Raw genomic sequence first — 18,432 nt, 5'->3', positions numbered from 1 at the left:
TTATAACTCAAAAATAAGGATTATAGACACAGGCATTCCAAACAGTTTCATTTATTTTCACTCACACTGTTATACAGGTTTATAGAGAGCAGAACGGCCCCAAAAAACCCATGGGACAGTTTGGCGTGTCCTAAAATAATGCCTGGGTTAGTGGGTGCAGACACATTTAAACCTAATGCAGGCAAAACCACTGGTGGGGGAGGTATTATTCTTTTATATTCATCTGAGCATGTGGACACTGATCAATGGTTTAACTAAGGCATTTGTTATGGAATAAAACTGTAGGATGTTAGAATCCCTGTTTAAAATATTCCAGTTCTGCATCTGAAATAATTATTATGGTCTGGTCACGTGATTTCTTCACACCATTTTGGGCAGCTTTTGCATTTTTTTAAAAACTGGTACTAAATAAAACCCCTTGCACTAATGTGCTGTTGCGGCTTACGATCTGCTTTTTTTCAAATGGTGGCCCTCGTTGTGCACGCATACCCACACCTGATAGCAAGGTGTGACAAAGACCATTAGACATAGGACCGAAGTTAGCCAGTCAGCCCATTGAGCCTGCTCATCATTCCAACATGTTGATTTATTTTCCCTCTCAACTCCATTTGCCTGCCTTCTCTCCTCAATCTTTAATGAGACACCACACATGCCTATTAGAAATAGAAGTGTTAGACTAAATGAGTGTAGAACAAAACTGGTTCCTAGCTAACTCTGAAACCAGGAGGAGATTTAATCAGACTCTTGGCAATGACATTGAATACTGCACATCCAATGGAGTGGCCTCATGATTCACTGTATTCCAGACAATTACGTTTTCTCAGTGCCTTATGATAATTAAGTATCATTAGAATAAAATGACTTCATTGACATTTTGCAAACAAACAAATTAAGTCCTTACCTCCTGACTGGTTTTCTGCCCTGGTTTCATATAAAATACAAAGACAGTTTCGAATGGTCTGCACGGCAGCAAGTCCAAGTAGCTGATATCATCAAAAAACCCAGCCAGAGTGGAGTCTAGTGCAATAAGGTGAGGAGGAAGACGACTATTACCTGGCTCCTGGGGAAAGGTACAAACACTGCAGTAAATCAGTAACTGTTAAATAAGGGATAACATAGTGAGGTAGAACAAAAAGATATGCAATATCTTTAGGGCAAAGAACAAGTGCTTATGGAGCAGTAATTAGTAACCCTCTGATTCAGTTGATTATTGGGTGGCACAGTAGAGTAACAGTTAGCACAACGCTTTACAGCACCAGCAATCATCCATCAGGATTCAATTCTTGTTGCTGTCTACAAGGAGTTTGTACGTTCTCTCTGTGGCTGTTTGGGTTTCCTCCAGCTTCCTCCCACATTCCAAAGGCTTACGGATCAGGGTTAGCGAGTTGTAGGCATGCCACGTAGACGCCGGAAGCATGGTGATACTTGCGGACTGTTCCCAGTACATCCTCGCTGAATTGATTTAACACAAACTAGCACATTTCATTGCATATTTCAATGTTTTCATGCACACATGACAAACAAAGCTAATCCTTACAAATTTAATCTTCAGCGTTTTCAAAAATTATCCTCAAGGAAGTAGCAGAAGCCTAATCTGGAGGGAGATGTGTTAATGCTGCTTGGGAAGATGTAAACTAGTGACGCATAGCAGCGGGGCCCAGAATAACAGCACAGGTGGGAGGGACGACTTGCATGAAGAAAATAAAACAGGCAAGTGCAGTGGGAAGAGTAGGCAGAGACAGGAGGGGAAGTATGACAGGGTCAGGAGGCTTAACTGCTTTTAAGCACATGAAAGTAAGAGGCAAAAGCTAAGGCAATGCCTCAAATAGGAGGCATCCATCATTAAGGACCCTCATTTGATAAGATTATGAGAGGCACAGATAGAGTGACAGAAATATCTTTTTCCAGGGGTTGAAATGTACAATGCCAGAGGGCATGCATTTAAGGTGAGAAAAGGTAATTTTAAAAGGAGATGCATGGCTGCCTGGAATGCACTGCCTGTGCTGTTGATGGAGGCAGGTACCTTAGAGACATTTAAGAGACGTTTTGATAGGCACATGAATGCAAGGGAAATGGAAGGTGGACATTTTGTAAGTAGAGGGAATTAGTTTAGTTGGCCATCTGATTACTAATTTAATTGGCCTGTTCCTATGCTGTACTGTTCTATGTTCTAACAGCTTCCTTTAAGTAGATTAAAATGCAAGAGAGGGGTCAAACTAAATGTATTCCCTTCAAGAATGAAACTGGGAAAAATTATGGGAAACAAAACATGCTGAGGAGATGTATTTGCAGTAGTTTCTGGATGCCACCTGTCCCATGTGCCAGTGAGGGCAAGAATAGGATGATTTGGTAGATTAAGGAGTGGTTGAGGAGCTGGTACAGGGACAAGGTTTCAGATTAATGGAGCATTGGGATCTCTTCTGGGGGAATTATCACCTGTACAAAAAGAAGGGGTTCCACCTGAACCTGAGGGGGACCAATATCCTTGTGGGCAAGTTTGCCAGAGCTGTTGGGAATGGTTTAAACAATATTTGGTAGGGGGCTGGGAACTGGAGTGATATGGCTGAGGATAGGGTAAGCAGATGATAGAGCAAAACTGCAGTCAGTGGGATGAGTTGAAGTGTAACATGGGGGCAAAATTGAAAAGAGTGATGAATACAGGACTGAAGGTGTTATATTTGAATGCAGACAGTATATGGAATAGGGCACATGATCTAGTAACACAGTTAGAGATTAGCAGATATGACTTTGTGGGCATCACTGAGTCGTGGTGAAAGAAAATTATAGTTGGTAGCTTAACATCCAAGGATGCACATTGTATCAAAATGACGGGCAGGTAGGCGGGGGGGGGGGTGCGTGGCTCTGTTGGTAAGAGAACAAGAATAAATCCTAAGAAAGAGGTGACAGGATTGGAAGGTGTAGAATCCTTGTTGGTAGAGCTAAAATTATGCAAGGGTGAAATAATCCTGATGGGAATTATATACAGGTCTCTGAACAATGGCCAGGATGTGAGGTACAAATTCCAATGGGAATGTCAAAAGGGCAATGTTACAATAGCCATGGGAGATTTCAATATGCAGGTATATTGGGAAAATCAGAGTGGTACTAGATACAAAGGGAGGAAATTTGTGGAATGCCTATGAGATAGCTTTTAGAACAACTTGAGGTTGAACTCACTGGGGAAAGGCTATTCTTAATCAGGTATTGTGTAATGAACTGGATTTGATCAGTCATGATTGAATGGCGGAGCACACTCAATGGGCCAAATGGCCTAATTCTGCTCCTATGTTTTATACAATATACAATAGAATTCTCCCTGCAAGTTTGAGAGGGAGAAGTTAAGTCAGATGTACCACATGTACTAGTATTACAGTGGAATAAAGGGAATTACAGAGAGGGTCTGACCAAAAAAGACTGGAAGAGGACACTAACAGGGATGACAGCAGAGCAGCAATGGCTGCAGTTTCTCAGGGCAACTTGGAAGGTGCAGGATAGATACTTCCCAAAGATGAAGTAGTAATCTAAAGGGCAGGATGACGCAACTGTGGCTGACAAGGGAAGTCAAAGACAGCACAAAAGCAAAAGAGAGGGCAATAATTAATGGGAAGTCAGAGGATTAGGAAGCTTTTAAAAAGCAACAGAAGGCAACAATGAAGTCATAAATACGAGGAATTCTGCAGATGCTGGAAATCTAAGCAACACACATCAAAGTTGCTGGTGAACGCAGCAGGCCAGGCAGCATCTTTAGGAAGAGGTACAGTCGACGTTTTGGGCCAAGACCCTTCGTCAGCACTAACTGAAGGAAGAGCTAGTAAGAGATTTGAAAGTGGGAGCGGGAGGGGGAGGTCCGAAATGATAGGAGAAGACAGGAGGGGGAGGGATGGAGCCAAGAGCTGGACAGGTGATTGGCAAAAGGGATATGAGAGGATCAAGGGACAGGAGGCCCAGGGAGAAGGAAAAGGGGGAGGGGGGAAAAACCCAGAGGATGGGCAAGGGGTATAGTCAGAGGGACAGAGGGAGAAAAAGGAGAGAGAGAGAAAGAATGTGAGGGAAAAGATGAAATATGAAGGTAAGCTAGCCAATAATATCAAAGAGAACACAAAATTTTTTTCAGATACGTAACCAGTAAAAGAAAGGGGAGGGCAGATATTAGACCACTGGAAGATGATGTTGGAGAGGTAGTAATGGGGGAGAAGGAAATGGCAGATGAACTGAATGGTCATTTTGCATCAGTCTTCACTGTGGAAGACATGAGCAATATGCTAGAAGTTCAACAGTATCGGGTCAGAAGTAAGTGCAGTTGCTATTACTGGAGAGAAGATTCTTGGAAAGCTGAAAGGTCTGAAGGCGGATAAGTCACCTGAACCAGATGGACTACAGTCCAAGGTTCTAGAGAGGGTAGCTATAGAGTTTGTGGTAGCATCAGTAATGACCCTTCAAGAATCACTAGACTGAGGCATAGTTCTGGAGGACTGGAAAATTGCAACTGTCACTCCACTCTACAAGAGGGAGAGAGGCAGAAGAAAGGAAATTATATGCATGTTAGCCTAATCTTGGTAGTTGAAAGGTGTTAAACTCAAAGTTCAAAGTAAAATTTATTATCAGAGTACATTCGTGTCACCACATACAACCCTGAGATTCATTTTCTGTGGGAAAACTTAGCCCATCTATAGCACAGTAACTGTAAACTGTTAACTGCAAACAAACTGTGCAGATGCAGATATGAATAAAAAGCAATAATGAGCAGGAAATAACAGAGTTCTTAAATGAGAGTAGCTATTTCCTTTAGTTCAAGAGCCTGATGGTTGAGGGGTAGTAACTGTTCTTGAATCTGGTGGTGAGGGTCCTGAGGCACCTGTACCTTCTACCTGATGGCAGCAGCGAGAAAAGAGCACGGCTTGGGTGGGTAGGATCTTTGATGATGGACGTTGTTTTTCTACGGCAATGTTTCATGTAGAGGTGCTCAATGGTTGGGAGGGTTTTATCCCTGGATATATTGGTCCGAAGCCACTACCTTTTGTCGGATTTCCCGGTTAAAGGAATTGGTGTTCCAATACCAGGCTGTAATACAGCCAGTCAGCACACTTTCCACCACACATCATAGAAGTCTGCCAGGTTTTTGAAGGCGTGCCAAACCTTCATAGACTCCATAAGATCATAAGAAACAGGAGCAGAATTAGGCCATTCAGCTCACTGAGACCACTCTGCCATTCCATCATGGCTGATTCCAGATCCCACTTAACCCCATACACCTGCCTTCTCACCATATCCTTTGATGCCCTGACTGATTAGAAAACTATCAACTTCGGCCTTATATATACCCACAGACTCGGAATGGGCAAAGAAGTGACAGATGCAATACAGTGTATGGTCATGGGCACTTCGGTAGAAGGAATAAAAGCACACACTATTTTCTAAACGGGGAGAAAATTCAAAAATCTGAGGTGTAAAAGGATTTGGGAGTCCTCGTGCAGGATTTCCGAAAGGTTAACTTGCAGGTTGTGTTGGTGGCAAGGAAGACAGATGCAATGTTAGCATTCATTTTGAAAGGACGAGAAGATAAAAATAAGGCTATAATGTTCAGGCTGTATAAAGCATGGGTGAGACCTCACTTGAAGTATTGTGAGCAGGTTTGGGCCCTTATCTAAAAAAGGATGTGCTAACATTGGAGAGGGTTCAGAGGAGGTTCATGAGAATGATTTCAGGAATGAAAGGTTTACAGTATGAGGAGTGTTTGATGGCTCTCACTTGAATGAGGGGGGGAATCTCACTGAAACGTATCGAATGTTGAAAGGCCTCAATAAAGTGGATGTGGGGAGGATATTTCCTGTAATTGAGGAGTCTAGAACTAGAGGGCACAGCCTCAGAATAGATATCCCCTAAGAATAGACATGAGGAGTAATTTCTTTAGTCAGAGGTGGTGAATCTGTGCAATTCATTGCTATAGGCCTCTGTGGACGCCAAGTTATTAGGTGTATTTAAGACAGAGGTTGATAGACTTGATTAGTCAGGGCATGAAAGGTTATGGGGAGTAGGCAGGAGATTTGGGCTGAGAGGAAAATGGATCAGCCATGATGAAGACCGTAACAGTATTAGATATAGGAGCAGAATTAGGCAATATTGCCCATCGAGTCTGCTCTGCCATTTCATTATGGTTGATCCATTTCTCTCTCAACCCAAATTTCCCGCCTTCTCCCTGTATCCCTTCATGCCCTGACTAATCAAGAACCTACCAACCTTTGCTTTAAATATACCCAATGTCTTGGCCTGCACATCTACCTGCAGCAACAAATTCCACAGATTCAACACTAACTGGCTAAAGAAATTCCTCCTCATCTCCATTCTTAGAGGACAATCCTCTATTCTGAGGCTGTGTTCTCTGGTCTTAGACTTCCTCACCAGTCTCCCCCCCCCCCCAACCCCTTTTAATTCCAGAATGAAAAATTGTACAGAAAAATACATAGAACATTCAAAGTGCCTATAAAAATAAACGTTCTAGCAATCTAGGTTAATAAGTCCTCTGGCCTCGATGGTTTAAAAGGCGGCTCTGCGAAATGGATGCATCTAAAAATTATTAGATCCTGGAGAGGTAGTGAAGAACTGAAAAGCTGCCAAAGTGATTCCTTCATTTAAAAATGGTTAGGGACAAAATACCAGTAAGCTATGTCAGTTAATCTCATCTTGTTTATCAGAATTACTTATTCTGTTTTTACTTCCTTCGTGCTGGAAAATCAGATCAAGCAGAATTGCTTTCTGAAAGGAACAAGTCTGACAAATTTCGTTCTTTGAGTAACCAGTCTGCAGAGTGGATGGACAGGAGCCAGCACATGTAATCTAGACATACCAACACTGAAACATATTTGCATTTTCAGAAGGCAGTCAATAAATGTTTTTTTTGGTTTAGTGGAAGAGGTGATATTCTATGACAAGGAGAAACCCGGGTAGCTATCAGGAAGCAGAGATTGGAGATAAGGGGGCTATTTTTAGATTTGCAACCTGTAAGCACAGGGGTGCTGTGAGGACCAGTGCTGGGACTGCAGCTGTTCACAATAAATAATCAGTCATAGAAACACAGAAGCATGCCCTTCAACCAACCAAGTCCACCCTGGCTATTTTTATGTGAACTCTAATCCAACCCACTTTATTTCCTTCATATTCCCATCCCCATTCTCCATTCCCAGGGGGTGGTACGGCAGCACAGCAATTAGAGCAACACTGCTCTAAGATTGGGGTTCAATACCTGCTGCTGTCAGTAAGGAGTCTGTATGTTTTCTCCGTGACCAAGTGGGTTTCCTCTGGGTCCTCCAGTTTCCTCCCACAGTCCAAAAATGTATGGGTTAGGGTGAGCATGCTATGTTGGTCTGTAATATGGCAACACTTGCGAGCTGCTTTCGCTGACTTGGTTTGATGCAAAACAACACATTTTACAATCTGTTTTGATGTAAGTGTGAGAAATAAAGCTAATCTCTTCCTCTAACTTCCTCCACCTGGCACCAAATTGCATTGATCATCTACACACGAGGATCAACCTACTGACCAGAGCAAAGAACACGGAACAGGCCCTTCAGCTCACAATGTTGTGCTCAACCAATTAAATTAGTACTTAAATGGCTAACTAATCTCTTCTGCCTACACAATGTCCATATCCTTCTATTTCCTTCACATTCATGTGCCTATCTAAACATCTCTTAAACGTCCTCAACAGGAATTCTGCAGATGCTGGAAATTCAAGCAACACACATCAAAGTTGCTGGTGAACGCAGCAGGCCAGGCAGCATCTGTAGGAAGAGGTACAGTCGACGTTTCAGGCCAAGACCCTTCGTCAGGACTAACTTAAGGAAGAGTGAGTAAGGGATTTGAAAGTTGGAGGGGGAGGGGGAGATCCAAAATGATAGGAGAAGACAGGAGGGGGAGGGATAGAGCCAAGAGCTGGACAGGTGATAGGCAAAAGGGGATATGAGAGGATCATGGGACAGGAGGTCCGGGAAGAAAGACAAGGGGGGGGGGACCCAGAGGATGGGCAAGAGGTATATTCAGAGGGACAGAGGGAGAAAAAGGAGAGTGAGAGAATCCCACCACTAAGCACATCTTTCCCTCCCCGCCTCTCTCTGCATTCCACAGGGATCACTCCCTACACAACTCCCTTGTCCATTCGTCCCCCCCATCCCTCCCCACTGATCTCCCTCCTGGCACTTATCCGTGTAAGCGGAACAAGTGCTACACATGCCCTTACACTTCCTCCCTTACCACCATTCAGGGCCCCAAACAGTCCTTCCAGGTGAGGCAACACTTCACCTGTGAGTCGACTGGGGTGATATACTGCGTCCGGTGCTCCCGATGTGGCCTTTTATACATTGGCGAGACCCGACGCAGACTGGGAGACCGCTTTGCTGAACATCTACGCTCTGTCCGCCAGAGGAGGCAGGATCTCCCAGTGGCCACACGTTTTGGTTCCACATCCCATTCCCATTCTGGCGTATCTATCCACGGCCTCCTCTATTGTAAAGATGAAGCCACACTCAGGTTGGAGGAACAACACCTTATATTTCGTCTGGGTAGCCTCCAACCTGATGGCATGAACATCGACTTCTCTAACTTCCGCTAAGGCCCCACCTCCCCCTCGTACCCCATCTGTTACTTATTTTTATGCACACATTCTTTCTTTCTCTCACTCTCCTTTTTCTCCCTCTGTCCCTCTGAATATACCTCTTGCCCATCCTCTGGGTCCCCCCCCACCCCTTGTCTTTCTTCCCGGACCTCCTGTCCCATGATCCTCTCGTATCCCCTTTTGCCTATCACCTGTCCAGCTCTTGGCTCTATCCCTCCCCCTCCTGTCTTCTCCTATCATTTTGGATCTCCCCCTCCCCCTCTCAAATCCCTTACTCACTCTTCCTTCAGTTAGTCCTGATGAAGGGTCTCGGCCTGAAATGTCGACTGTACCTCTTCCTACAGATGCTGCCTGGCCTGCTGCGTTCACCAGCAACTCTGATGTGTGTTTCTTAAATGTCCTCAATGTTTCTGCCTCTACCACCACCCCAGGCAGTGCATTCCTGGTGCTATCACTCTCTGTGAGGGGCAAGTTTTTTTTATACATTACATTTGAAATTATCCTCTCTCAGCTTAAATACCTGTCCTCTGGTATTAGATATTTCAACCCTGGGCAAAAAGTACTGTCCGTCTATTCTATCTGTGTCTCTCATAATTTTATAAACCTCTATCAGATCTCCCCTCAGCCACCACCACTCCAGAGAAGACAACCCAAGTTTGTCCAACCTTTTGCCAGCACATGCCCTCTAATCCAGGCAGCATCCGGGTAAACCTGTTCTGTACCATCTCCAAAGCTTGACATCCTTTCTATAATGGGACGACTAGATGCGGTCTAACTGGAGTTTTATAAACATAACTTTCCAAGTCATATGCCTTCTTAACCACCCTATCAATCTGTGTAGCCAGTTTCGAGGAGCTATGAACTTGGACCCCAAGATCTCCCTGCTCATCAACACTGTCCTCTACAGTGTGTTGTCTCTTTACAATACCTTCCAAACTGCACCACACTTCACATTTGGCCTGGTTAAACTCCATCTGCCATTTCTCTGCCCATATCTACAACTGATCTACATCCTGTTGTACTCTTTGCCAGTCTTCTACACTATCCATAACACTACCAATCTTTGTATTATCTGCAAACTTACTAACCCACCCAGCAACAGTGCTGCACAAAAGTATTAAATGTATATATATATAGCTATAGCTAGGGTGCACTTTTGCACAGTACTATATTTGTCAAAGTGGAACTGACAGCGAGTCTGTAAATATGGTGGGAGAAAAGGATTTAGGGAATGGTGAGGGTGGAGCGCCGTGAAAGACAAGTGGCACAGGGGCAGAGGAGGAATGCCAGGGGCAGGGTGTGGTGCGGGTGCAGATACACCCAGCCCTGAGACACCAGGCAAGGTCATTTGATTCCAAACAATTGGTTTATTGATCATTACAGAATGTTTGTCAGGTGCTTCCTGCTCATTCCTCTCTCCCTTTCCCAACTATGATTCCCTTTCCCCAAGCATGATTCCCTTCTGCCTGCCCCCTAAGAATTTTGCACAGAGTTGTACATTTTCAGTGAGGTCATTATATGCATCACAAACAGCAGAGGTCGCAGTACAGAACCTGATGGAACACCACTAATTACAGTCACTCCAGCTAGAATAACGCCCCTTCAATCACTACCCTTTGACATCTATGGACAAGTTTGTTCTGAACACAAATAGCCAATTCATTAATCTTCTGGATGAGCTTCCCATGAGGGATCTTGTCAAATGTCTTAAGAAAAATCCACGTAGGCTCCATCTACAGCTCTACCTACATTAATCACCCTTGTCACCTCACCAAAAAAAAACTCAAATTAGTAAAACGCTGCTTGCACCACACAAAGCCACGTTGCCACTCCCTCATTGGGCCATGGTTTTCCAAATGCTCAGAAATTCTAGCCCTAAGAACTCTCTCCAGTAACTTCTCTACCACTGATATAAAACTCACTGGGTTATAGTTTCCAGGATTATCGCAGGTTCTTGAATAAAAAGGAATGTTTTTTGGAATGTAGGAGGAAACTTATGCAATTGGTACCCATTTCCCCATTTCACACAAACAGCACCTGAGGCAGGGGACAAACCAGGTCACCGAAGCTGTGGGACAGTAGCTCTACCAGCTACAACACTGCCAATCAGGGAAATGAAACTAAAAATTCTTTGGGGGCTTGATAGGGTTAAATGGTGGGGGAATAATTCTCCTCCAGGGTAAATTCAGGATTGTGGGTCAGAGTTTCAGAATATGGGGATAATTATTTAAGAAGCTATGAAGAATTACTTCTCAGAAAAGGATTATGCACTTTTGGAATTCTTTCTTCCAGAATGCTGCTGAAGCCAAATCCGTGAAAATATTCAGATCTTTTAATCAATAGGGGAATCAAAGATTATTGGGAAAGAACAGGAAGTTGAAATTGAGGAAAATTGGTTTACGCGAAGTGATGATGGCGCTAAATGGCGAATCCTTTGCTTGTATCTTCGGAAACAACTCTATTTCTATCTTTGATATCTCTTTTTTCTCCTTTTCTAAGTTCTTTTGAAGACCCTGAACTGGAGTTACACTCTGACTTTGGTTCTTTGTGGGAATGGGACCTGCTCTCAGGGCCTGATGATTGGCTGCTTTTTGATACGCCAAGGACGCGACTTGGAAGACTAGTGCGCCTTCAGGGTGCCAGATTTTTATGGCTCTGGAGGCGGGGGGATTCAGGGCTGGTGCCACCACCTGACAAGCCGTGGGAGACGGAAGATTTTAAGCAGCAAGCTGGCTGCTAGCTGTGTGCCCAGAGACCCGAGTTCTTTGGGCAAAGAGCTCAGAAAAAGCAATGCAACGGACTTTTAACGTCATAAATCAGCGAGTTGTTTGTGATGTCGTCTCCCCCCTCGCTATGCAACAGGGACACCACTTTTTCCCTTATTAGGGAGAGAGATCGCCTGTGGTATGTCGAATTACTGAGTGAACGGGTAGTCTTTGGGGTACTGCAAGTCTGCGTCTTTATTGATGCTTGCTGCACGCTTGAGTGCTTGGTGGGGGGCACTGATGCTTTTTTTGCTGGTGGGGGTGGGTCGTTGCCTTGCTGCTGCTTGTGCATGGGAGGGAGGAGCTGAGGGGGTGGCTTTGGGGTTCTAACGTTTAACTGCCATTCATTTTTTGAGGCACTCCCCTTTTTTTGTGGATGTTTGCAAAGAAAAAGAATTTCAAGATATATATCGTATACATTTCTCTGACATTAAATGTACCTTTTGAAACCCATCAGTGACAGACCCAATTCAAAGGGCTAAATGATCTGCACTTGTTCTTATTTCTTCAAGTTACTGAACAAGAAGTTTATCTCTGAATAAAAATCTGTAGTGGCAACCTAATTTTCTCAAGAACATGATTTTGGCTTGACACAATCTGAGGAACAAAGGTCCATCGCTGAAGCATAGTTGCAAGAAATGGAATCGGATTTTGCCAACAACGCACATAAAAGTTGCTGGTGAATGCAGCAGGCCAGGCAGAATCTCTAGGAAGAGGTACAGTCGACGTTTCGGGCCGAGACCCTTCATCTTAGTCCTGACGAAGGGTTTCGGCCTGAAACGTCGACTGTACCTCTTCCTAGAGATGCTGGCTGGCCTTCTGCGTTCACCAGCAACTTTTATGTGTGTTGCTTGAAATTCCAGCATCTGCAGATTCCTCGTGTTCAGATTTTGCCACTCACTTCAGCATAGGAAGCCATCCAATGTGCAGTTAGACAAAGAAATTGCAAGTATGAAGCAACCATTTACAAAAAAAGCTCGAGTGATCTCAGGAATAATCCATTGTACCTTCAGTGCTTCCAGAGAAAGGAACCCAAAGTGGGAGAGTAGAAGACGAGCAGTCTGGAACTCCTGGGCTGGTGGATGGGGGGTGCATTCAGTGTCTGGATCAGGGAACGTAGTTTTGGACAGTTTCTCCTCACTGACTTTCTCCAATGCATTTTCATAAATAATTTGATTTTCCATCAGCTTCTTCAGCTTCTCATGTTGAACTTCCATCTGGAAAATGTTAAATAGAATTCAGTATTGCACAGAGTCAAAAGATATTCCCACTTTACATCAAGTATTTAACTGGTGCACAATGTACAAAGTCCTGAAAGACACATGACGATCTCTGACCTTACTAGAGAATTTCACTGAGTTCTATGAATGTCAGTTTCCAAACAAATGATTGGTTCCTAATAAGCAATACTGGGAGTAATTTTCACATTTCATCGTTTAAGAAACTTCAGAACTATAACACAGAATCAGAGTTCCAAGTATGAAAGTTGCATACATAGTACCATTTCACCCTGAATTCGTTAGTCAGTAATTAACCAACTGCATCAAAAGCCCAAAGCTTAAACAAAAAATTAAAATGTTTAACTGCACTTTCACTAACTTTTGCTAAGTATGTTTCGCTGGAATTCAATGATATTCTTTTCTGCTGATTACAAGGACTTCTCTTCTGATTAGAATCAGAATCCTGTTTATTATCACCGACAGATACTATGAAGCTTGTTTTGTGGCAGCAGTACAGTGAAATACATAAAAATTACTATGAGTTATAATAAGGAATATAGAAAAATAAGTAGTGCAAAAGGACAACAAAATAGTGAGGTAGAGTTCATAAATTCATGGTCCATTCAGCAATGTGATGGTAGGTATGTAGAACATGGAATAGTACAGCACAGTACAGGCCTTTCGGCCCACACTGTTGTGCCGACCCTCAAACCTTGCCTCCCATATAACCCCCCACCCTAAATTCCTCCATATACCTATCTAGTAGTCTCTTAAACTTCACTAGTGCATCTGCCTCCACCACTGACTCAGGCTGTGCATTCCCACACCAACCACTCTCTGAGTAAAAAACCTTCCTCTAATATCCCCCTTGAACTTCCCACCCCTTACCTTAAAGCCATGTCCTCTTGTATTGAGCAGTGGTGCCCTGTGGAAGAGGCGCTGGCTATCCACTCTATCTATTCCTCTTAATATCTTGTACACCTCTATCATGTCTCCTCTCATCCTCCTTCACTCCAGAGAGTAAAGCCCTAGCTCCTTTAATCTCTGATCATAATCCATGCTCTCTAAACCAGGCAGCTTCCTGATAAATCTCCTCTGTACCCTTTCTAATGCTTCCACATCCTTCCTATAGTGAGGCGACCAGAACTGGACACAGTACTCCAAGTGTGGCCTAACCAGAGTTTTATAGAGCGACTCATTACCTCGCGACTCTTAAACTCTATCCCTTGACTTATGAAAGCTAACACCCCGTAAGCTTTCTTAAGAACCTATTCCCAAACTTTAGGACGGTCAGTGCGGACTAGGCTGGGGATCAGGGGTTCCCAACCTGGGCCTATCAACTCCCTGCTTAATATTATTGGTCCATTCATAAAAAAGGCTGGGAATCCTTGTTAGGAACGCTTGGCGCAAACTCTGTGAGGGCGGTTGGCACTGACAATGTTAAGGATAATAATTGTTTGGGTGTAGGAAATCATGTCTCATGAATTTAATTGTGTTTATTTGACAGAGGTGACCAAGAGGACTGATGTTGCCACATGGACTATAGCAAGGCCTTTGATAAGATTTTGCATGACAGACTGTTCTGGAAGCATGATCACATGGGGGATGGTTGAGAGATTCTAGCTCCTAGATATAAATATCTCCAACAATTTGTCCCTGTCCAGCCATGTGGACACTATGGCCAAGAAAGCAAACCAATGCCTGTAGTTCCTAAGATGCCAAGGATATTCAAGATGTCTCTAAAGATTCTTACCAATTTTTATAGGTGCACCATAAAAGCATCCTATCTGGGTGCATTACAGCTTGTTGTGGCAACTGCTCTGCCCAAGACTGCAAGAAATTGCATTCAATTGTGAATGCAGCACAGTCCCTTCCCACTTCAGTTACTCTCTTTTCTCACCCTTCGAGTTGGGCAGAAAATATATAAGTTAGAGTACCACCATTGCAGTGGCTCCTACAGGGTCAACCAAAGGTGTTACTGTTTTTTTTAAAAGATACTTTTTTTTTAACAATCACAAGACCCTACGGGACATTAAGAACTTAGTTCTACCCCATTAGCGAATTGCTTGTTGGTGAAGGAACTGAAGGAGCTGGACTTAGTGCGGATCATACTACCGCCTCTGTCTGAGCAGTCGGGGTGCCAAGGCGCCGTGCAGTCTAACAGCGAGTGATCACTGTGGTCGCTTTTCTTGTGATCGCAAGACCCTGTTGGGCATAGTTAATGAGGTATTCTGCAAGTCTGATTCACTGATTTATTGACGGATGGCAGGGGCAGATGACATGGGAGCTGCCTGGTCTTGGTCATAGCGAGGACGAGGTGTTGCTTGTCTACAGCTGCCCAGAAGAGAGGAGTTGGCGTAAATGTGCTCCATTGGAGGCAGTGTGGTGTGATGTCCAAGCTGGAGTAGGTGTTGTCCCCCTCCCCCCCACCCCCCCACCTCACAGTGTTTGCTCAGCAGAAGACAAGCTGTATTGTGTTCAACTACAGACTGGGAGTCTAGGATGATATATTTTTTTGCATGACTGTATTTTACTGACATGTTGATTGCGGACTGCACTGTGTGTGACTGTTGGTACTGTGCCTTGAGCCTTTTCCCTACAGTAACACTGTTCTGTTTGGTTATATTTCTGTATGATTGAATAGCAATTAAACTCGAATTTTAACTAGGCAGCCAAAGCTCAAGCATTCTGCAATGTTGTACTAGTTGTTGACAAACGGTGGCAGCACTGTACCACTGGGGGGAATATCTGCTCATGAAGTGACAAAAATACACATTTCCTTTTTTTGTTTTAAACTCTTCAAAACAATAAGAAATCCCCTTCATTTTTTGGAGAAAGGTAAACTTTTATGTTACAGCATGATTTAACATAAAAGAGAACAATTTGCAAAACAAAAGAGGTGCTATGATGCAAGTACAAACTGTCTAGGGGCAGAACAAGGAAGAACTTTCTGCAGCCATTCCTTTAAACTTGAAAGAACTTCTAAGGTTTTAAACAAAACAACATGACTGCCTCTGGAATTCATATCAACATTTTGTGTATAGACTATATGCGGAGGATCACAAGAGATCACAGTTCCATCACAAGCATAACTCTTCCCACCATCGAGGACATTTTCTTGAGCCTCAAGAAGGTAGTGTTCATCACTAAAGTAGCCTCAACATCTGAAATGTGTCCTCTTCCTTCCCATTACTACCATCGGGGAGGAGTTACAAAAGCCTGAGACACACATTCAGGAACAGCTTCTTCCTCTCTGCCACTAAATTTGTGAACAGTCTATGAAACCCATAACCGCTACATCATGCAAACACGAGGAATTCTGCAGACGCAGGAAATTCAAGCAACACACATCAAAGTTGCTGGTGAACGCAGCAGGCCAGGCAGCATCTCAAGGAAGAGGTACAGTTGACGTTTCGGGCCGAGACCCTTCATCAGGACTAACTGAAGGAAGAGCTAGTAAGAGATTTGTAATCTGTTCTCTTCGCAAACACGAGGAAATCTGCAGATGCTGGAAATTCAAGCCACACACATAAAAAATGCTGGTGAACGCAGCAGGCCCGGCAGCATCTAAGGGAACTGGACGCAGTATATCACCCCAGCCAACTCACAGGTGAAGTGCAGAAATGAGTTCGGTGGGGCAGGAGCAAGCTGAGACAATAGGTCTGCCAGGACAGGCAGGTTTGTGGATCTTGGGTAGGAGGTAGAAACGGGAAGTGCGGGGTGTGGGAACTATAAGGTTGGTGGCAGTGGATGGGAGATCCCCTGAGTGGATAAAGTCGGCGATGGTGTGGGAGACAATGGCCTGGTGCTCCTTAGTGGGGTCATGATCGAGGGGTAAATAAGAGGAGGTATCTGCGATCATCATGATTCCTTTTCTTTGCATTATTGAGTTTTGTAATTTAAAGTAATTTTATATATTTGCACTGTACTGCTGCCACTAAACAGCAAGTTTCACGACACACAAGTCAGAGGCAATAAACCTGATTCTGAAGACACCTGTCTCTCTTTGACAATAGTCAGTCCTGAGGGATGAACTTAACAGAATGCTAATGCAATGATCCAACATTCATTTGAAATCAAAACAAAATGCTCAAGGTCTGAAACATTAATTCTGTTTCATTCCCCATTAACAGTTGCTCACTACCTTTGTGCGCATGTGCCGGTTGTGCATGCAGCCTGGTACAGCCGTTCCCATCTATTCTTTTACTTTCTTCCTCTTACCTTTTAATTTACGTTATTTTTTGTTTTTTTTGTCTCATGGTAACATGTCGAAGCTGCACCCTCTCTAACATGCTGGTAGAGAGAGTTTTAAGCAACACACATCAAAGTTGCTGGTGAACGCAGCAGGCCAGGCAGCATCTATAGGAAGAGGCGCAGTCGAGGTTTCAGGCCGAGACCCTTCGTCAGGACTAACTGAAGTAAGAGTGAGTAAGGGATTTGAAAGTTGGAGGGGGAGGAGGAGATCCAAAATGATAGGAGAAGACAGGAGGGGGAGGGATAGAGCCAAGAGCTGGACAGGTGATTGGCAAAAGGGGATACGAGAGGATCATGGGACAGGAGGTCTGGGAAGAAAGACAAGGGGGGGGGACCCAGAGGATGGGCAAGAGGTATATTCAGAGGGACAGAGGGAGAAAAAGGAGAGTGAGAGAAAGAATGTGTGCATAAAAATGAGTAACAGATGGGGTACGAGTGGGAGGTGGGGCCTTAGCGGAAGTTAGAGAAGCCGATGTTCATGCCATCAGGTTGGAGGCTACCCAGACGGAATATAAGGTGTTGTTCCTCCAACCTGAGTGTGGCTTCATCTTTACAGTAGAGGAGGCCGTGGATGGACATGTCAGAATGGGAATGGGATGTGGAATTAAAATGTGTGGCCACTGGGAGATCCTGCTTTCTCTGGCGGACAGAGCGTAGATGTTCAGCAAAGTGGTCTCCCAGTCTGCGTCGGGTCTCGCCAATATATAAAAGGCCACATCGGGAGCACCGGACGCAGTATATCACCCCAGTCGACTCACAGGTGAAGTGTTGCCTCACCTGGAAGGACTGTTTGGGGCCCTGAATGGTGGTAAGGGAGGAAGTGTAAGGGCATGTGTAGCACTTGTTCCGCTTACACGGATAAGTGCCAGGAGGGAGATCAGTGGGGAGGGATGGGGGAGACGAATGGACAAGGGAGCTGTGTAGGGAGCGATCCCTGCGGAATGCAGGGGGGGGGAGGGAAAGATGTGCTTAGTGGTGGGATCCCGTTGGAGGTGGCGGAAGTTACGGAGAATAATATGTTGGACCCGGAGGCTGGTGGGGTGGTAGGTGAGGACCAGGGGAACCCTATTCCTAGTGGGGTGGCGAGAGGATGGAGTGAGAGCAGATGTACGTGAAACGGGGGAGATGCGTTTAAGAGCAGAGTTGATAGTGGAGGAAGGGAAGCCCCTTTCTTTAAAAAAGAAGACATCTCCCTCGTCCTAGAATGAAAAGCCTCATCCTGAGAGCATATGCGGCGGAGACGGAGGAATTGCAAGAAGGGGATGGCGTTTTTGCAAGAGACAGGGTGAGAAGAGGAATAGTCCAGATAGCTGTGAGAGTCAGTAGGCTTATAGTAGACATCAGTGGATAAGCTGTCTCCAGAGACAGAGACAGAAAGATCCAGAAAGGGGAGGGAGGTGTCGGAAATGGACCAGGTAAACTTGAGGGCAGGGTGAAAGTTGGAGGCAAAGTTAATAAAGTCAACGAGTTCTGTATGCGTGCAGGAAGCAGCGCCAATGCAGTCATCGATGTAGCGAAGGAAAAGTGGGGGACAGATACCAGAATAGGCACGGAACATAGATTGTTCCACAAACCCAACAAAAAG

The 18,432-nt window shown here is 44.5% G+C and overlaps 1 protein-coding gene across 9 annotated transcripts in view; it reads right to left on the bottom strand.

The window, feature by feature from the left end:
- Positions 1–18,432, bottom strand: part of ralgapb (Ral GTPase activating protein non-catalytic subunit beta) — a 191,750-nt gene that overhangs the window by 42,446 nt on the left and 130,872 nt on the right. For all 9 annotated transcript variants that reach the window (XM_072244752.1, XM_072244759.1, XM_072244746.1 and 6 more), the window contains 2 exons: positions 12,381–12,590; positions 902–1,060 (listed from right to left, as the gene is read on the bottom strand). In XM_072244752.1, coding sequence (XP_072100853.1) covers positions 902–1,060; positions 12,381–12,590 — 369 coding nt within the window. The remainder of the gene's footprint in view (positions 1–901; positions 1,061–12,380; positions 12,591–18,432) is intronic.

The sequence above is a fragment of the Mobula birostris genome, chromosome 2 (genome assembly GCF_030028105.1).
Source record: "Mobula birostris isolate sMobBir1 chromosome 2, sMobBir1.hap1, whole genome shotgun sequence".
NCBI classification, from domain to species: Eukaryota; Metazoa; Chordata; class Chondrichthyes; order Myliobatiformes; family Myliobatidae; genus Mobula; species Mobula birostris.
Note: the sequence above shows the minus strand (reverse complement) of the source record. Positions and strands in the feature narration are given on the sequence as shown.